This window comes from Pangasianodon hypophthalmus, chromosome 30, assembly GCF_027358585.1.
Source record: "Pangasianodon hypophthalmus isolate fPanHyp1 chromosome 30, fPanHyp1.pri, whole genome shotgun sequence".
NCBI classification, from domain to species: domain Eukaryota; kingdom Metazoa; phylum Chordata; class Actinopteri; order Siluriformes; family Pangasiidae; genus Pangasianodon; species Pangasianodon hypophthalmus.
This window is the reverse complement of record NC_069739.1, coordinates 10,794,010-10,816,104: the sequence shown is the minus strand read 5'-3', so window position 1 is coordinate 10,816,104 and position 22,095 is coordinate 10,794,010. Positions and strand designations below refer to the sequence as shown.

At 41.1% G+C, this 22,095-nt stretch overlaps 1 protein-coding gene across 2 annotated transcripts in view; it reads right to left on the bottom strand.

Moving 5' to 3' along the window:
- Positions 1-4,158: 4,158 nt before the first annotated feature.
- The window catches only part of nbas (NBAS subunit of NRZ tethering complex), a 189,463-nt gene continuing 171,526 nt past the window's right edge, over positions 4,159-22,095 (bottom strand). For both annotated transcript variants that reach the window (XM_026918524.3, XM_026918525.3), the window contains exon 52: positions 4,159-5,864. In XM_026918524.3, coding sequence (XP_026774325.3) covers positions 5,598-5,864 — 267 coding nt within the window. In that variant the 3' untranslated portion in view covers positions 4,159-5,597. The remainder of the gene's footprint in view (positions 5,865-22,095) is intronic.

Below are 22,095 nucleotides of genomic sequence, written 5' to 3'. Positions count from 1 at the left end.
CTATAGTGATTTGTCAGAAGAAGCTTTACTGTGAATAGGTGCTTATTTGGCATCATGGAGGAGTAAAGGAAAAATCAGTCACTGTGATATTTTACCTGTAGGGGGAAAGGAAGACAAGGGTAATCAAAAGCGTGGGTTCCTTAATCACGGTGCAGAGTGTGCTTCAGCCAAAATCACCCGCTTTTAAAGTTCCATATTCCAAGGACTCATCACTCACAGCTATGGCACGGCTGAGAACGTTGCTTTTATGGTGGAAGGTCTGCTTAGTGGTTAGTGGTATTCACTGATGGTGGAGGCTATTACAGTAGTCTGTGTCTTTATGTGTAAGATCTATTTAGTCGGGGTGTAACGATGTGGCGTATTGCATTGTCTGATACAAGGCTCTTGATTCAATGAGGTCTAATAATCTCCTTTGAAAAAGTAGTCCTCTTTATTTAGAATCACAAAAGGGGGACAAAGATTGCCATTTTTCATAAGCCTACTAGCACTAGCGTACTAGACTGGGAAAAGCAGCAATGGCTACGTTCAGCAGCAAGCATGAGAAGATTCCCATAAATATTTAAGGCCTGGTGTACGGGAGCATTTCGGGTTCCTGGTATGAGAGTTGAGCAGAGCTGCATTCAGGCAGCACTGCCTCGCTGATTCAGTCAGGGTTAATGAAATCACTGCTGCGATTGGGAAGTTCATAACGGCAGATATGAGACTGCGCTCAGCAGTGGAGGACGCAGGATTCAAAAACACGTGTAGCGCTACAGAAAGCTACATGAATGATAGCACAACTACAGGCCTGGGAAAAAGAAAGTACACTCTCCTTCAATTTTATGTTTTTACTTATCAGGGCCTAAATAACAATTGTGTGCTCCTCACCAACTTCTATTAACAAACAAATCACCTCAGGTGAGAAAAAAAAAAAAAACACAACAGATTTCAATATGTAGTGATTTTTTCCAAAAAGTAAACCAACAGTCAGAAGCCGGCTGGGAAAAAAGTACATCCTATAATTCAGTAACATCTGGAACCACCTTTAGCAACAATAACTTGAAGTAACCGTTTTCTGCAGGAGTTTATCGAACACACACCCATACACAGTACAACGTGCCGTGAAATGCTTTTTTTTTGACTGTCTGTGACATAAAACAGAATTTACATAAACCAGAATTACTTGTATACAGTACAGGAAAAATAAAAAAAACAATACTTTTATATAAGGGATATAAAAGATAGGTATCATTGATCTTAGGGGGGTGGTAGCTCCTCTCCTTCTTCTTGCTGAAGTCCTATCAACTCCTTTGTCTTGCTGACATTCAGGATGAGGTTGTTCTCCTGGCACCAGATCATCTCCTCCAGGTAGGCCTTTTCTTCGTTATCAGAGATCATGCCCACCACAACAGTGTGTTCAGCAAACTTGACAATGGTGACAGAGTTGGAAGCGGTCACACAGTCATAAGTGTACAGCAGGTGGCTCCAGTGCTGAGGGTGAGGGAGGGTCAGGGCTGTGTGTAGGTGTGTGGTGGTGTCATCGGTAGGGCGACTGGGACGGTATGCAAATTGCAATGGGTCCAGGGTGTCAGGTAATGAAGAAGTGATGAAGTCTCTGACCAGCCTTTCAAAGCACTTCATCACAACTGAGGTCAGGGATACCGAATGACAGTCATTGAGGCAGATGGGCTGGGGTTTCTTTGGGACAGGAACTCACATCGTTTTGGAGAACTTTCGGCCCACTCTTCTTTACAAAATTGCTTCAGTTCATTGAAGGCAGTCATTTATGCACAGCTCTATTAAAATCCGATTGATTGTGCTGTCATGAACATAAACATTTAATGTTCTTATAGAGACCTGTAGGTCACATTATATAGTTCTCGGGATTTATTTATATAATAAATCTGAGCATTGGACTGAATTTGCTGGGACGTTCACTCCAGGGAAGATTGGTAACTGTCCTGAAGGCTCTCCATTTGTAAACAATCCTTCTCACTGTAGAATGGTGAATTTCAAATTTTTTGGAGATGGCCTTATAACCCTTCACAGATTGATGAGCAGCAACAATTGCTTCTCTGAGGTCATAGCTGATGTTCTTTCTTCTTGGCATGAAGTAGACACACACTTGAGTGCTCCAGAACACCAAACAATCAAAGGTTCTGCTTTTATAGAAGTAGTCACACTTCATGATGATTAACTAATCTTGTGCATTTCATTAGTGACACCTAGCTGCCAATCACTCTTTTAATGATTGCAGAAGTAGGAAGGGTGTACATAAAAATGAGTACATATTGAAGACTGTTGTGCTTTTTTTGTCACCTGAGGTTTTTTTGTTTGTTTCTAGAAGTTGGTGAGGAGCACACACTTGTTATTTATGCCCTAGTAAATAAAAACATAGAATTGAAGGAGGGTGAACTTTCTTTTTTCCATGACTGTAGCTTACATTTATTAGGAGAGCTAATATTTATTTGGCTGTGTTTGATTTTGTTACATTCTAATGTACAGCTTTTGGTTTGTTATACGCTGCTAAGACTCTGAATGGATCATTCACTATGATGTCATTAAGTTTTAAGTATTGTACTTTTTAAGGTTGAATGTTTTAATCAATTGAAAATAGAACCTTAAGACACATTCAGGCAATGCTTATTTTTATCGAAAATTATCGCAACAAGACATCACCATATCGTGTCTTGTGTATCGTTACACCACTATGATTTAGGATTAAAGCTTCGTTTTGAGTTTGCTCCTGTGGAGAATTCTGTGTGAGGGAAGTTTAATTAATATTTAGTACACTGTTTTCAAATTGCAGTTGTCGTTCTATTTCATATTTACTTATTAACAGGATATATGTAACAGGAGTATTGCAGATATTTAACAAGACAGTAAATATTTATTGCAAGTAGGTTCTAGCTCTGGCCAATGTGAACAGGTGATCATCTATGTCAGTTACTTTATGTTAAACAAATGTCCAAACAACTTACCCCAAAGACTTAATATTAAAACTAGCAATACTTATTATAATACATAATATCAGCTAAAATTTAGAGTTGCATTCTAATAGTATTTTATGAAACTAAGATTAAACTAAGCAGGTCATAAGCAAATTCAAAATTCATTTGGAAATGCTACCACTAGAAGCATACCCATAAAGCGTAAAAAGTGAAAATGTAGAGGAAATACAAAGACACCTTCAGTGTGAGGAAAAAAAAACCAAAACAATACAAGACAGACTTGCTGAGATCTACGGTTCAGCCGTAGTAGCATTAACGATTTTAGACCCGTACCTACGGCGATATGGGAGACACCAGAACGTGACGCTTTCCCGCTGCCTCACCTAAAGCTGCAGGCAAATATTCAGCGGAAAAGAATTTTCTGAACTACAGGTAAATAGAAAACAAGAAGGCAGGACTTTGGTGTCTATGGACGGTGAAAAATGGAGTATTAGTCACGAGAAACTTTTGCCTCATTGTCTTCTTAATGTTGTTTTGAAACGGTGAATAAAATAGCGTGGTAAAAATACAGTGTGACAGTGACTTAACATCGTCAGAATGAAGTGTTGAAGCACACAACTTCACTTTGCATTTTTATTAAATTTTTTTTAGAGATTAATTTGTTTGACGTTTTCCTTTCATATCAGTAAAGTTAATAAGTGTAAAGACCTTTATTTTGGTCTGTGTACTGATGCTCATTTTAAGCAAAAATGTAAGTTAATCAACAGTAAGTATATTTTATTACAGTTGTAGTAAGATTATCAACATCGTGGCATGAACTGGACTGCAGAGCTGACATGTTTAATTAAGTTTATACCCTCAGCTGGTTGCTTGTAAATCCAAACATTTCTGCAGGTTGCAATTAAATATCACTTCGACAATACGTTTTTTGTCCTTGAGCCATCCACTCAATATGCTACAGTTATGTGGTAAAAATTCTTCTCTTTTCCCGCTCAGCCTGCTAGCGATGTTGGCAGCTCTGCATACTGAAAACTGTTTTTACTGAACTTACACTGAACAGATTGTCGTTATGTGTACACTGCCACCATGGGAAGGTGGTGAGTGTAACTGTGGCTCTGTGGCAGGCCTGAGATCCGGGATTTGAGCTCATAACATCTCGGTTAATAGCTGTGTCTACCTTCTTCATTAGAGGATAATAATTATGCATGAAATCATCCAGTCAAAACAATTCAATTTTTTAATTCTTTATTCACTGATATATTATTGAGAGCTACAATCTGTAAAGGAAAAAAAACACACAACAGTGTGTGGGTCAGTCTGGACTGGAACACAGCTCTGCTACGCTGGTTAATAAATCAAAAAAGACATCTGAAGCAAATGCTATCTGTCACCGCTGGTCAACTCCACGACACGCACGTGTGTGTGTGTGTGTGAGACTGCTTCGACAATAAAGCAACATGCAACTGCCTGGGGGTCTCATGTGTCCTGTGTACAATATAATTAATATCCACCCAAGAAAAAAAAAGAATGAATAGATGACACGTAGCACTGAAAGAGAAACATGCTTGGCACGTGGGTCGCGTTTTCAATTAGAACTGTGTGCTGTAATGAGCATTAGAGCGGGTTAGCGTGGCTAAACAGCCTGAGTAATGTGATTACCCTCACGTCAAACAGTGTCAGAGAGAGAGAGAGAGAGAGAGAGAGAGAGAGAGGGCTGGTGGATGGATGGAAGAGTGGTGGAACAGAAGGGAGGAGAGAAATAGAGGAAAAGAAGTGAGAGATGGAGGAAGGGAGACAGAAGGGAACAATGGAAGGAAGTAGAAAGAAAGAGGGAGACAGAAGGAGAGCAAAGTGAACGGAGACAGAGTAAATAACAGGGAAAGGTGGCTTAATGGAAGGAAAGGAAGAAGAAAAAAGGAAAGGTGGCTTAATGGAAGGAAGGGGAGAGGAAAAGGGGAAAGAGAACAGAGAGACAGGAAGGAAAGAAGAACACTAGGAATGATGGGAGAATGGAAGGAAGTAAAAAGAAAGATGGGGGGAAAGAGAGACAGAAGGAGACTTGAATGAAAGGAGACAGGAAAAAAGTAAATAAAGGAAAAGCAGATTAATGAAAGGAAGGGGAGAGAAAAAGAGGAAATGAATGAAAGAGGAGTGACTGAAGCCACACAGAAGAAAAGGATGAAACATGATAAAGATGGATGAATGGAGGGAAGGGGAGGGAAAGAGGGAGGAAAATGGGAACAGAGAGAGGGAAAAATGGATGAATGGATGGATGGATGGAAGGATGAATGGAGGGATAGATCATCATCCCTGGTTCCTCACTCTGCACCTCTAAGAGTTCAGAAGACTTCAGCTCTGAGCAGGTAAATAATGCAAAACTGTGGCCTTTATAAAGTTTTAATGGCCTCAGCTGAGTCTTTGGAAGATCGTTTAATCTTTAATTAATCGCTGGTTTCTTAATACAACTCATTAATTTGTGTGTCATTTAATCTTGTTTTTAATCCTTTCCAAGCCTCTTTATCCTCTGATAAACACTAATACTACTACTACTAATAATAATGATAATGATAATGATAAGAAGAAGAAGAAGAAGAGGAAGAAAACTTTTACTAGATGGAAGGCCAGGTGTTGTGCGTGAGTGTGTGTGCGTGCATGTGTGTGCGTTTCTCAGATCCACTTGCGCAGGACAGAGAGGGCGCTGTTGAAGGTGGCGAGGGCCGGGTGGGCCCCGCGGTGGGCGAGCAGCAGGGAGCCGGCCTGGGCGCGGTGTCCGGCCTGCTGAAGCTGGTGCGCAGCGGCGTCCACATCCCACGAACCCTGAGACAGCATGTGGGAGACGAGCAGCGGATACAGAGCCGAGTTCACACACTGCACCAACACACCCGCGTCCAGCAACAGAGTCAACAGCTCCGAGTCACAACACTCCTCACTCACCTGGAGAGAGAGAGAGAGAGAGAGAGAGAGAGAGAGAGAGAGAGATGAGCAATTGAAGGGCAGAGGAAATGAAAAGATGTGGAAATGGAACAGTATGGAGAATGAAAAAGAAGAACAAACAATTAGATATTTGAGAAGAAGGAAAAGAGGAATAGAGTTGAGAAGGGTAATCAAACAAGAGAGCAGAGTGAAAGGGAGAGAAGAAAGAAGGAAAGGAAGGATGACACGTAAAAAAGGGACCAGGGAAAGAAGGGGGGAAATGAGGGAAAGATGGATGAAAGTAAGGAAGGAGAGACAAAGAGGGAGGAAAACAGGGAGACAGAAGAAAGAGGAAATGAGGGAAGTGTCGAGGGGCAGAAGGGAGGAGAAAGAGTGAGACAGACGGCAAGGAGGAAAAGATGGAAGGATGGAGGCAAAAGAAAAAGAGGGAGGAAAAGAGAGAGAAGAGACAAAAGGGGGATGAGAAGTGAGAGACAGGAGAGAAGGACACATGAAAGAAGCGTGGGAAAGATAAAGGAGATGATTAAAGGAGATGACAGAAGGGGACAGCAAGGAAGGGAAATGAAAAAGATTAAAAAATAAAGGAAGTAGAGAGAAAGAGGGAGGAAAGGGGATAGAGAGAGGGGGGGGGGGGAGGAAAGGAGACAGTGGGAGTGAAAGAGGGAGGAGGAAAGCAGAGGAGACAGAAGGGGAATGGAACAAACATAAAGAAATTAACAAAGGCAGGGCAAAAAAAAAAAATCAATTTCAATAACCACTTAAGTGCCGCCAGTTTCACAGCCCCTGTGTGTGTGTGTGTGTGTGTGTGTGTTTTGCTGCTATTGATTGGCAGCTTTATGAAAATGCAGACAACACACTATCACAGCCATCAGAACACTCACACATCCTGCTAAACACGTGTCAGATGCCAGTCTGCTGTAATAACCACCAGCTGTATCGTGCGCACACACACACACACACACACACACACACACACAGACACGCGCGCACACACACAGACACACGTGCACGTGCACACACACACACACACACACACATATTCTTCTTCATTGCCTTTTTATGCAACAAATGCAATAAGGATCTAAACATTTAAACATCATTAAACATTTAAACAACATCTCTCGATTCTGATTGGTCAGAAGTTGTTGATTAATTCTCTGTAACTGCAGCTCTGACTGTAGTTCCAGCTATCATACTAATCATATGCGCTTGTTCTAATACGTCATCGTGCCTACAGCAACAGCTCAATCACGTGGTCGTGTGTTGTGGACTAATTAGGAACCAACTTGTCTCATGGATGGTCCACATTAAACGTAACGATAAACGGATAAAAAGTGTGACATATTGTTCTGTCATGAACTACAAATTGTAACTGTTGGCAAATGGCTGTGGTGTAAGAAGAATAAAACACTTCAGGATGTGCTGTTATTGGAACACACACACACTTTCTAACTTTAGTAAATTCTATAACTTTACATATTTAACATGAGACCTGAAGTACACATATAAACATATATAAACTTTCAGAATGTATACAGACATATAGCAAAGAGAATGTGTTACCAAGGTAACTACACACATCAAACCTGGTGTGAATATTAATGAAGCCAGCCCACCTTGCACATTGTGTGTGTGTGTGTGTGTGTGTTTGTTTTCCTGCATAAAGGTAGTCATGTGCAACACAAATGACCCTGGCTGAACCTCTGTTGATGAGGTCATAGCCCTGGGCTATCCATGAGGGACCTTGTCCATTTCTTTGGACCCACACACACACACACACACACACACACACACACACCTGCCTTGCTCTCTTTACTCTTTTCCCCTGTTATAAATAATGCAGGTGGTAGCTTTGAAAAACAGAGAGCAGCACAGCAGCAGAGCTGGTGGAGAGGCCAGCACGCCGCAAAATAAATGACCTGCTGCATTTGATTAAACGCTCACACAAGCCAGCAGATATGATGGCCTTCAGAAGTGTGTGTAAGTGTGTGTAAGTGTGTGTGTGTGTGTGTGTGTGTGCTCCTGAATTAAAACATGGTATGGAAATCAACACCAGCACTCATCAGCCCGTGATCACTATCTGCACTGTCATTGTAAACAGTTAATTACGAGTCTAGCTCAAATGAAAAAAAGAATCCATGAAATAATCCATGAAACAAGTTTTTATGTCTTTATAATGTTCTGATTTCAATTTTCCTAACAAGGCATTGCGTAAAATGAGGTTCAACAAGTTTCTTAAGACCACAAAAATACAACTGTGTGCATGTGTGTGTGTGTGTTTGTAAGAAAGTCACAGAGAAAATAAGAAAGAAAGAGAAAGTAAGAGAGAGAGAGAGAGGATGTGAGAGAAAAAGAGACGAATACAAAACGAGAGAATGTCAGAGAAAGCAAGAGAGAGAAAGCGTAAGGCTTCAAATCATATAAATCACAATTCAGATTCCGCTGTCATGTTTAATTCGCTTGTGTATTTTGAGTCACACACAGATTTTAATGATACTTTAGTGAAACCCAGTCGTTTCATATTAATGGGTTTAACTAAAGAAAAATTAAATATGCGAATAATAATGCGAAGCCTGCAAACATAAATCCACGAATGAAAACAAATTCATTAAGACTGCCACTGTATAAAAGGAGGACGGGCTCGGGCGGTGTGTAAGTCAGTTCCGTTTGCGGTGACGTCTGCTTTTAATGCCGTGCAACACTTTATTCGAGCTAGCGCTAAGTGACCGATAAGTGATGGATCTGGTATGTCCCAAGCTGCAATGTGCCGTATACATTTAAACCTCTGGAGACTCTCCTGATTCAAGAGATAGAGGAAGCTACATTTCAGAGGAGAGTGTCTGGTCTTGATTAAATTGAAATGTTTACCTCACCTCATGTAATATAGCGGTATTTTATGAAGAATAGCATACTTTATGATGCAGTCTGTTGGAAGTATTGTTCAGACTGATACACCGTGTCGCTACACCCTTACTAAACAAACCCAGATGTAGAACCAGGAGTCAATCTGCAGTGAAGTCACAAATACGATCAATAACTAAAGTCCTCACTGAGAATGTTATTTTAAAGGTTGGTAGAATTTTTTGAGTTTTACTGCTATGCCATAAATCTGGGATTTTTTTTACTTTTTTCTCCCACTAGTTTTTTCCTCCGTGCGTTTAAATGTGATCATCAGTGTTTAATGCACATTACGAGTTGTTTTTCTGAAATGCCTATGTCTATTTATTTTGCAAACATTATAGATTGACAGGGTGAGTCAACGCCATTTTAAGCTAAAAATGAGAAAACAGGAAAGTGATGGATAGAGGTAGCGAAGAAATATGGTGAAGAGGGGAGAGCGCTATTGGAGAACATGAAGTGTTGGTGCTAAAAGGTCGATTACTGAACTGTGAAGAGAGCTTGGCGAAGCACACAGACCACTTCGCTCTCGGTCAGAGAGAGAGAGAGAGAGAGAGAGAGAGAGAGAGAGAGAGAGAGGAGGTGTGGAATATATAGCCGTTACACTACTAAAATGAATGGTGATAATAAAAAGATGTGTCTCGCTTGACCGATTATTTCCATTTCTCCATTTTTTATAGTGATATTTCTGCTCCGTCACCCTTATTCCAGAAAGAGATGAGAGACAGGAACATCATTCCTGCCAGTGAGCCCTGGTTCAAGCCACATTATCAGGCCTCCTGCCTAATTTAAATGTGAGAGAAATGCTAGCTGAGACATGGTGAGAATCAATATGCACGCACACACACACACACACACACACACACACACACACACACACACACGCAACATGGCTTTATCAGACAGTGTTTTTCTGTGCAGCTGAAGCACAGAGCTGTTACAATATGAAAGGCAGCACAAAAATGAGAGATGAGTAGCGAGATGAGTGGGAGAGTGCAGGCTAGCGAGGCAGCCAGAGTGGAATGAGAATGAGAATGTGTGTGAGAGAGAGAGAGAGAGAGAGAGAGAAAGAGAGAGAGAGAGAGGGGTGAAGAAAAATGCATACAGATAGCAGAACAACTTCTTTTTTCATCACTTTGCTACTCTCATGTAAGGAACGGAGAAGCACAGCATAGAAATGAAGGTGATGAGATGAAATCTAATGCACCTTCAGAAGCGTGAACATTACCACGAATAACCTCACCCTAAATTACATCATCATCATCATCATCATCGTCACCATCATCATCATCGTTGTCATCGTCATCATTATCGTCATCTTCATCGTCGTCATCTTCATCAGCATCACCGTCACCATCGTGACCATCGTCGTCAACATCATCGTACCATCGTCATCGTCGACATCATCATCGTCACCATCACCATCATCATCATTGTTGTCGCTGTCATCAGCGGCCTGACTGATCCTAACTCCGTGATTTTTCACCGATTTGACTCCAAAAACCATACTGGTTTTGCCACCAGAGCAAAGTCATCAAGAGGTTCTCATCATTTCTTTGAAATTCTAGAACCTGCTGAAGAACTCCACCTAGAGGAGTTCCTCGTTTGTGTTCCTACCACACTCCGAAGACTGGCGTTATTAAGTAAAATAATAAAGGAGATACAAACTGTGTGGCGGTTATGACATTTCACAACACAACAAAAGCAGAGCAAATATGGAGGAGGTTCAGACTGAAGTTGTGGTGTTCTTTAATAGTTCTTGCTTTGTTGCTCAAATACTCATACAGCTTTTTAAATCATGCCTTAATAATCAATTGCTAGCTAAACACAAGTTGTGAAAATTCCAGGTAAGAAAGATGGTCATTACATGAAGCTCACCACTGACTAATCAGCTGCATTCGATACACCAAGCTCCACTCCAGTAATACCTGGACAGCAGAGATGTACACTATATGGCCAAAAGTTTGTGGATGCCTGACCATAACCACTCACGCTTTTTGAACATCCCATTCCAGATTCTGGGAAGCTTTCCACTAGATGTTGGAGCGTGGCTGTGGGGATTTGTGTTCATTCAGCTACAAGAGCATTAGTGAGGTCAGGCGCTGATGTTGGGATGTCGAGGAGGTCTGGGGTGCAGTTGGTGCTCCAGTTCCTCCAAAAGGTGTTCAGTGGGGTTGAGGTCAGGGCTCTGTGCAGGACACTCGAGTTCTTCCACTCCAACCTTCACACACCATGTCTTCATGGCGCTCGCTTTGTGCACAGGGGCATTGTCATGCTGGAACAGGTTTGGGCCTCTTAGTTCCAGTGAAAGGAAATTGTTTGTTGAAGAACCACATATAGGTGTGATGGTCAGGTGTCCACAAACTTTTGGCCATATAGTGTACCTACTTTGGAGCAGGAATTACAAAAGTTCCCATAGCCCTGTTCAGTACTGGTTCCTCCACTGGTCCCTATGAAACGCCTGAAAACGTTTATGGGTTCTTGAAACCCAGTCAGTTACATTATATTTTATCATTATATCATAAAATTCTTTCTATTCTTTCTATTTGTCATTTAATTTCATGCTTATACAGACTACATCTTTCTACATTTTGCATCATTAAAATTAACTTTCTGTTTTTAACATGGCCTTGTCAACTTCCACTCAAAAAAAAAAAAGTATTATCTACATTGCAAAAGTGGCACAGAAGAGCAGTTGTGTCTAGAAAGGTTAATTATTGATTGTTTTTTTTTTAAATGGAATGAATTTATCCTCTGCAGAGAGAAAATTATTTGCTTGAGGACGTGTATGGTTAGTTTTCTCCGAACTGTTTAAAGTCAGAACCGCTAGCTAACTAGCAGACAGAAAGCAAAGAGGTTCTATTTTACTCCTCCTAACCAGCAGGGGTGGTGAAAATCCCCCAGACACCTCCTTGTCTCCTCGGAGTATTCCACATTAAACAGTGTGTTCTGGCTGTAGTGATGGATCATGAGCAGGTCACGTGTAGCCATATGCCTGCCACTGATGCCACTGGTGGTCTCAGTGTTCCCAGATGTGTGCTGCCCAAATTCTGAATGCAGACGCACTGATAATGGCTGAGTGAGAAGTTATGATGGCAGACTTGACGCTGTCCGCCTTGTTACTAATTTGTATGCCACTTGTTGGTGTAGGCATAAACATTTAAATGAAATAAATCCATACTGAAGGGGGACTGTGGAATTTATTTGATAGTGAAGGGGTCCCTGGCTACAAAAAACTTTTGAGAATCAATGATCTAACAAACCTGACATGAGCTAATGATAGTTCGGAACAGTCCTAATGGTGGCACCAGCATTGGAAATGTACTGACATTGTGGGGATGCATTTCAAATCCAGATTTCACTGTCTGAGCTTGTGATGTACCAGAGATGATGTCCTGCCTGAAGGTTCTATGATATAGCAAGGTTTTATATACTTTTCTATTCCTTATTTAAAAACATAAATACACCATTCGGGATGGTTTAATAGTGATGGCTACACTGTTATACAGTCTCTATTCAAAGTACACTATGTGCAACTACATACAACCTGCAGAACTTTGTGCCTAAACCCAAGCTGGACGATTTGACCTTGGTTCAGAGGAACAACTCTGATAAAGACATTTATAAACTTTCCTATTTGCAGGATTTTTCAATCTTTGGTGCTTACTGTGCTCAGTTGGAGGTAATCTATCTCTTGCTTTCACAGTCTGCCACTCTGGCTGATAAGGCAAGATAAAGTTTGTGTGTGAATGTCTGAGCTGATTCATCATCCTTCACCGTTTGCTGAGGGCCTGCGTGATGCACATCACAAAGCACACAAACGCATAAAAGTCTGAGTTTGGACAGCTGTGACTATTGAGAAGCAGCAGTGGAACCGATCAGAGCGCTGAGAACGGATTTAATGCTGCTTAGCTTATATTGTGTTTCCTATTCATTCATTTATTCGTTCAGCAATAAACTTCATCCATTGAAATTACACATGAATAGGAACATAAACATGGTGCTCCTGCAAGATTTTAGGTCCCAGTGGTGAAGTTATTTCATACATGAAATATTTCAGGAAGTCATGTTAGATAAGGGAAACGCATTGATCCACAGCAAGATGCCTCACATCTTGTGGGATGACGGGGCTCATATATCAAAAAGTGTGTGTATATACATGTGCACAAGCAGGAACAAGTGTAGCCAAGTGCATCACTAGGCTTGAATGCATGTAAGTTTACAAATATCTACCTTCCGGTTCCCTCTGTCACACACCCACATGCCGACAAAACAGCTGGCCTCATTACTGCAGCCTATTTACAAATCCACTTAATGATTGGTAATATCTGCTGATATACGGTTGTGTGTGTGTGTGTGTGTGTGTGTGTGTGCGGAATGCGGGAATGGGCCCATTAAAAATGCATCAGATGCAACGGCTGGGCTCCAGCACAGGGCGGATTTGCAATGACAGAGCATTTGGTGACTCATAAATGATGTATGCATGCCTTTCTTTTATCATTTAAATCATAAAGCTCTTTCGGCCTGGTCGTGGCCTGGTACCGGTCTGTGATTTCATTAATGCAAACAACTGCAGCGGAGCGACAGGAAAAGACAGAGAGAGAGAGAGAGAGAGAGAGAGAGAGAGAGAGAGAGAGAGAGAGAGAGAGAGAGAGAGAGCGTGAGCAAGCGAGTGAGAGAGGGAGGGAGAGAAGGGAGGAGCAAAATGAAAAATGCATGCATGCATATCGTTATACATGCATGCAGGCGTCCACACAGAGGAACAGCAGAGGACTAATCATGATCAAAACAAGCAGAGAGAGACACACAGTGCAAGAGACAGAGAGACTGACAGAGTGAGTCACAAATATAGGCCAAGACGGACACAGAGAAAGAGTGATAGAGAGTGGCAGGGAGACAGTGAGACAGAAAGAGACTGACAATGACAAAGATTATAGTGACAGTGAAAGAGGAAAAAGACAGAAGGAGACAGTGAGAGGCATGCACAGACAAAAGTACTCTTAAGTCCTGAATGGTGTATGTTGTATGTATTGAGTGTATGTTCCTGAGTGAGTCATCATGATGTACTTGCTGGTCTCTCATGGCTGAGTGTGGTGAACGCAATGCTGTGGTAAAGCTTTCTGTACTGAGATGTTTATTTAACATTTACGGAAAGAGTATCCGAGGTCAGCGCTTTGTAATAGCTGGAGGTAAAGCTGTTCCTTGAAGTTTCCTCCCATGATAAAAATGCAGGACAGAGTTTTGGGTTTCTAGAGGTTGTAACAGGACAAGCTGCATTTCTGTCTCACTAACTTCAAGAGAAAGAAATAAGAAAGCCCGGCGATGGAACGACTCTCTATAGCTGTTATAACGTAAGTGATAAGGGACACCAAATTGTTTTAAGGACATTCCACAACATTAAATGTAACTATAAATGTTTAAAAGTATAATGTATCACTATTTAATTAGCATAAAAAATGTAATCGTTGGTAAATTACTGTGGTGTAGGAGCAATAAAACTCAGGACAGTTGTCATAAAGTACTGTAAGAGAACATATGTACACGTGACATAAGATGTCATGACATTAAACATGGCAGCTCTCACGACAAATGTCAGTAACATGAAATTCTTATGGAAAAAAACCTGTCTCAGAAACCTGTCTCAGAAACTGTGGATAGCACATGCTAACTTCCATGACATGTTTATCTTATGATGCCAGTGTTTAACCGGTGTTCAAGTGAGTTTAAAGCTTACGTCCACAAACCAACCTAACCTGCAGATCTGATCATGAGAACTTGCTACATTATGAGAAAAAAAACTAACAAACAAACAAAAATAACACCCTTTAAGCTGTTCGGTTTACTAGCATTTATATAATATCCAGGAAGTCTGACTAATTGGAGCAGGCACAGCATCAGCCAGAAGGGACGTATTTATTGACCACAACAGCTTAACAGACAGATGCCAGGAAGATGGAAGCTGAAATAAAGCAGTAATAATGCAGATCAATAGACTGGTGCTGTATTATTATTACTGAATACTAAATGCATGTGAATGATAAGACTTTTGCTGAGCTGGTCTACCTAGAAGAAGTGTTTTTTACTCACTGACTTACTCGCTGCTTGACTGACTGACTGACTGCTCAAACACACACATGGGATGTGCTCAGGTCGTCCGTAGAGCTTAAACATACACCGGAATACCTAAAATGTGGCTCTGTCAATAAACTCAAGGAAAAGGAGCCTTGAAAGGAGCTACTCTACTAGTTTTCCACTAAATGCCACCTCCTGTAGCTCTTGGATTGGCTGGTTCACATGCAGAAGCAGTCCACTGATTGGGGAATATCCAACATACAGGCAGGAAAAAAAGGAATGCATCTACAGTACGTAAGTTTTGGTATGGTTACTATGGCGAGGTGAATGCTTTCCTGAATGTCTGATTGGTAAACTGCAATCCAAAAGGATGAGACTAAATTACTAACTTTACAGCATGGTGCTGTTAACACTTATGTGTCTAATTGTCTCTAGTATTGAGAAGCGTTATATTGTATTAAGTCTGTACTATTGTTTCTTAAAGAACCAACATGAAAAACAATAAATGTGAACTACCGTAAACAACTTGGCTCGTGTGAATTCTCATTAATTTGCATTTATTTGTTTGTCCAAGTGATTGTTTACTAAGACCAGCTACATAAGATACAGATGGTAACAAATTAGAACATAAAATGTCCTAGTAAGGTGTTGGGAATATCCATCAGCCAAGAGAACAGTTTAGCTTGGACTATATAGTCTCTAGAGCTGTACTAGCAAGCCAAACACTGTTCTTCCCTCAATTGGTCATGTCAGCATTTCTACCAACCTCTGCTGAAATCACAAACTACATTTCCCACAATCCCCAGCCAGCCAGCAAACCACAAGCAACATTACATGACCGATCACAACCCTCACAAATAGCACATCCCCAGGCACTTGTTCACAATCGCACACACTCCCTAAATAACCCAAACTCTAACCTCATCTTCACAACGTCTCGCTCCTGCTTTTGCCAGTGACACTGTTAATCTTGTAGTTTCTGCCTGTGCCTAGTCACAGCCTGCCCCTCTGCCTGCCTTCTGGTTTTAATCACTGCTATGGCCTTTTGGTTGCTCTGCCCCGGTTTGTTCAATAAACTGAACCCTGCATTTGCCTCCAAGCATGCTCATCTTTGACAGATGGTTTCTGTAGGACTAAAGACACCAGGCTTGTTCTGTCTTCACACATATGCCCGAGAGAGAAAGACACACAGAGAGAGAGAGAGAGAGAGAGAGAGAGAGAAGTAATGAAAAAGAGAGGGAGAGAGCCCCCTTGCCTCAAAGTACCTGACCACAGTGACGGGTATAATAATTTAAACCACAAAGTACAAGCACTCAGTGAATACGGCCTGCCCATAGACACAGATGTCTCTTGAGAGAAGAAGAAACAGCAGGGGTATTGAGCATTTACATGCAATATAAGAACAAACATGGTCAACCCTGTCAATGTCCCAATTCTGAGTAGAATAACAATAGAAAAGAACAGAACAATAAAATGGCAGACAATAATGTGCAATAATGCCACAATTAGACAGGACACCAGACAACAGACAGTGCAATGAAGTGCAACATGTTCAGCCATACACACTGCAATGGTGTAATAAGTTTTGTGGTGGTGGAAAGGAGTTGTTATGGGCTGGAGAGGTTAAGTATCCACCGGTTCGGGAGGTGATGGACCTGTAGCGCTTCTGCGATCACAGTTTGACAAAGAGGTGGCTGCCTGGATGTTTGAGGTTTTTGGCGCTTTCACAATTGAGGATGATGTCAGCCAAAAGGACCAATTACTGCAGTGTCATCCACAAACGTGATTTTGATGGCGTTCTCTGTACTTTTCTGCTCACCACAGTTGTAAAGAGTTGTTATTTGAGAGCCTTCCGTAGCCTTCCGCCCATCGGCTCAAACCAGTCTGGTCATTCTTCTCTGATCTCTCTCATCAACAAGGTCTTTCAGACCACAGACCCTCTGCTCACAGGATGTTTTTTGGCCAAGTCAACACCTTGAACTATTTGACATGTTCCTCAAACCATTCCTGAACAATTTTTACAGTGTTGCAGGAAAAGAAAAGAAAGAGGTCGCCGAAAGAGGTCACTTCCATTAGGGAATACCGTTGCCATGAAGGGGTGTACCTGGTCTGCAACAATGTTTAGGTAGATGGTACGTGTCAAAGTAACATCCATATGAATGCCAGGACCTAAAGTTTCCCATGAGAACATTGCCCAGAGCATCACACTGCCTCCACCAGCTTGCGTTCTTCCCATAGTGCATGCTGGTGCCATCTCTTCCCCAGGTAAACGACGCACACGCACCCGGCCTTCCACATGATGTAAAAGAAAATGTGATTTATTGGACCAGGCCGCCTTCTTCCGTTGCTCCGTGGTCCAGTTCTGATTCTCACGTGCCCATTGTAGGCATTTTTGGCAGTGAACAGGGGTCAGCATGGGCACTCTGACAGGTCTGTGGCTACACAGCCCCATACGCAGCAAGCTGCGATGCACTGTGTGTTCTGACACCTTTCTATCAGAGCCAGCTTTAACTTTTCAGCAATTTGTGCTACAGTAGCTCTTCTGTGGGATCGGACCAGACGGACTAGCCTTCACTCCCCACGCGCATCACTGAGCCTTGGGTGCCCATGACCCTTTCGCTAGTTCACCGGTTGTCCTTCCTTGGACCACTTTTGGGAGCTACTAACCACTGCATACCGGGAAACACCCCACAAGACCTGCTGTTTTAAAGATGCTCTGTCCCAGTCATCCAGCCATCACAATTTCTCTCTAAGTCTCTCTAATCCTTACGCTTGCCCATTTTTCCTGTTTCCAACACATAAACTTCGAGAACCGACTGGTCACTTATATATCTCGACCCTTGACAGGTGCTATTGTAACGAGATAATCAATATTATTCACTTCACCTGTCAGTGGTCATAATGTTATGGCTGATCGGTGTATATACATACATATATATATATATATACATATATATACAGACACATGCACACACACACACAAACACACTCCTTTATGTTGTTGGTTTTCTAATGCTATTTCTGTTCATTTGTACTTTAATGATTTCAGACAGAATCTTTATATAGCTAAAGCTGACATTTCTTATAATCTTTAATAATAGTTTGTCATAGCAATGATGTTTTGGCACAAGTGGCAACTAAATGTGGTCATGCCAGTAAAAGCTGTGAGAGAGAGAGAGAGAGAGAGGGAGACAGAGGGAGAGAGAGGGAGAGAGAGGGAGAGATAGAGAGAGACAGAGGGAGAGAGATAGAGGGAGGGAGGCTCGGTTTAAACAGATGAGGCTTGTCATCTTTACACAGACTCATACCCAGAGAAAGAGAGAGTGTGAGAGAGAGAGACAGCACAGACAGAGCGTCTCCACTGCAGAGGGGAAATGAAGTTGACATATGAGGGTGTTCCTGGCTGCCTCTGCCTTCATCGTTAGCACTCAGCTCTCATCTCGTCTTCTGGGACAACATACACATGTGCTCTATAGCATACAGATCAGCCCCACACCGACTGCACCACTCGTTCTCCTATGACTCATTAATCACTTTGACTGAAGCTAATTTACTTTTTATGAGTGTTCTGTCCTCTTCCTATCAAATCGGGCATTTCTAACACCGTGTTATACACGACTCTTTAAGCGTACGGCTTCACCATGCACGTACAAATAATCCAACAAAAACAACATCCTTGTACTTGAGAGGAACCGAAATGTAACAATACCTTTCATAATCACTGAGGAGTTTTTTATTTCTTTTTTTATCTTCTTGTATTAATTAGAAAAGAAAGGAATGTAATGAAAAATAAGCTTATCAGAGAAAATAATGCAGCGTGTTTATTGAGATTTTGAAATTCAAAGTTGCCACTAAAAGACACAAGCTCATTAGGAGCAGCTCTGGAAGAGTGAACATCAGATACTCGGTGAAGCCCTGGCACAGGCACATCGCTGATCTTGCTATTGAGAATGTCAAGCAACCAACCATGTGAACTAATATGTCTGATTTGATAGAACGAGGAAGAATAACAAGCACTGAGCTGCTGATTTTTCCACCTGATATCACACGCCGTGGAGAATTTCGAATGTTGGCATGTTAACGTTGCTCGCCTGTACCTTAACCACTCCTAACTTTTTACACAAGTTCCTTATGAATTAGCAATCGTGAGACCTTGTTGAATTTTTAAAATGGACTCTGCACTGCTGAAATATAAAAGTCTGAGAGTTTCAGTGGTCCTGCCGGGTAGCTGGAGTCATTTTGGACACCTTTCATATGAACAATATTGTGTGTTTGCTGTAATACAGACAAGGTGGACTGATATGAAGTTATAATGAAGTTCTTAAAGACTTGCTTTTGCAGACTTTGCACACACGACAGTCTACATTAGAATTTTATTTTAAGAGAGGAATAATGACTACCGCTACACTGAATCGTCCCCTTCCCAGGCGCTCATTTGTTTCCCATATGGTGCATTGGACCTGCTTAGGAAGTGGGAAGTCGCAGATCAGAATGATGTTGTTTGTGAACTCTGTGCATTCGAGCTACAAAAAACATGGACGCCTCCATGTTCGTCTTCTGTTAGAAGGAGTGATGAGTGATGCATATCTTCCTCCTCCAAACAGCAAACTATACAGTCAGTGTTACAGCTTTAACAAGAGAATATATTTGTATGTTGATTGATCTAAAGCAAAAACTAGTGCATACAGTAAAGGTAAGACTTTGTTTACTGTTCATGCTGTGAGCAGCCACGTTGATTTGACGCCACTTGCTGAACTCGGGGTTGAGGAGACCGAATTTGAGGGGGCGTTTTCTTTGGCTTTGCCTAGTTGGAGGTCAGAAATTATGAGTTTAATGCACCATTAGTCTATACTAATACACAACCACTAGCTAACTAGCTCATTATAGTATGTTATTATATAGCTACAACATTTTTAGTTCAGTCAGTGAGGTTCCTGGGCAACCAAAACATGGAACTGGACAAACACACTGGCGCTTTCAACTGCTAGTCTAAAAAAATCGATCAAGTTGCTTTTTCACTCATCATGAAATGGACTCGTGAACATTATCTAGCAGCTATATATGTGGAACAAGCTAGCACTAGCAGGTATGGGAGATTATATAATCACATGACATTAAGGTAATGTTGATTTTCATGTAATTTTTATGGAAGTATTTTCCGGACAAATTTCAAAAGCAATTGCAAATTGCATTTACAGTTGCGTTTCCTAATTGTGGACGCATAAATTGTGACATGATGCAAATGCAAAAGCAAATCGCGTATTACTGTTTGCATTTCCTTTAAAAGAACGTACAATGTCTGCCAAATTTCAAATGGAAACACAAAATCCAAATATATAAAATAAAAGCTGGCACACTTAACTGTATAAAGTTTAATAAAAGGTTGTTAGTAGAACCTGCTAGATATGATATTTTTATCTTACAAATTCTACATTCTGCCTTTATGTTGTGAATGTTATTTAAGTGAATCCAAATGCTACTTTATTTGCGACTGTCACTCATCTTGTTTTCTGACCTGATATTAGGGATGATCTTTTCGGCACATTGCTCGGGCACGCGCAATCATCTGCACGCTTTCCTTCTTGGCTGTCGACTTTGACTGATGTCACTTCCAAATACAAAAACGCCCCGTAGTAAACTCCCACCCCCAGCTCTGATTGACAGGTTTCTGTGCAAGGCATCGGGAATTGCAACTGCATTTGAGTTCTGGCTCCATACGCAATGCCGAGGAAGTGAAACAGCAAACGGGGTAACTGCTATTGCAATTTTAATTTCGACAGGGTCATAACTCGTAAGACGTGGGAAATGCAAATGCAAATGGACTTTGCATTACTATTTGAAATTTGGCAGACATTTTACATTCGTGTAAACGGAAATGCAAACAGTGATTCGCGATTTGCATTTGCATTACGACATTTTATGCATCCACAAATAGGAAACACAAGTGCAATTTGCAAATTGCAACTGATGCAATTCGCAATTGCCTTTAAAAATTTGTCCGGATATATTTTATCTAAGGATTTTGGAATAGAAATATCTTATTCAATCTTCTATTAGTGCACACAAGATGTTAAATAGCTAGCAAAGATAATTGATTACACTAGCCATTATTGCTGTTTTATGCCATTTAGCTAGTAACAAGATGGCTGTTTTTTAGTTAGTTAAATAAATGAGCAATGTTCCCAACCAACTACATGTTTTTAATACCACGACTCTGTTGAATTCTTGAATCTGATTGATCAGAAGGTGCTGATTTCTGTAATTCAAATGATATACTTCTATTAATGCGCTTGCTCTAACACATTATCGTTTCTAAAGTAGCAGCTCATTCTGTGGGACTTGTATGGTGGACACATGACGTAATGTAACGCTAATAATAAATGGATTTAAAAAAATCTGTCATTAACGTATAATAAGTGATATGGTGAAGTTTTCTGGAAGGAGATGTTTATTTAACATTTATGGAAGGAGTCTCCAGTGTCAGTGCTTGTGTAATGGTCAGGTTTCCTCCAGACTTCACACTTTCTGGTTTCTCAGTAACATGACAATGTTTTTTTTTTGTTGTTGTTGGTCTTTTTAATGTCAGTAAAGAGGAAATAAATGAGAGGCTGGTCAGGAAGCACGTAAGAGATAACCAGAAACACTTTGGGACATGCTGTTATTGGAAAATAATCAACTTTGGGGTTGTAACATTGACTCCACACCGCCCTGTCATTGATTATTTTCCTAAGACAGCATATCTAGTGATTTTTTTCCTTACTTAAAATAGCAATGACATTGTAACTATAGAAAAACATCATGCTATTGTTCAAAAGGAATTGAGCATGCCTCAAATATTATTATTACCTGAATATAAGAAGATATGCTGTTAAGCATGTATTAGTTAGCATCTCAAGACAAGTCTGATGGCAAATAAGAGCTAACAGTGACCCCTTCAGCTGCAAAGCTAATAGATAAGACCATACGGCCCAGTTTAAATCTTTTTTGTGCCGCTATGATTGATGCTGGTGTTAAGTAGCTGTGTTGCAAATACAGAATGTACCATTAAATCAATGAAAACAGGAGGTTCTGTGTGTGCACTTCACTCACGCACCTAAGAGCAGCTCAAAGAGCACATAAAGCTTGATTTATTCTGTCCAAAAGAACACAGTCAATCTCTTACAGATACACAGAGTGCAACAAAGATTCATCATGCAATATGTATACCCAGTCACACTCCAACACACACCAGTCTCCAGTCCGTCAGTCCTGCACTGCATCC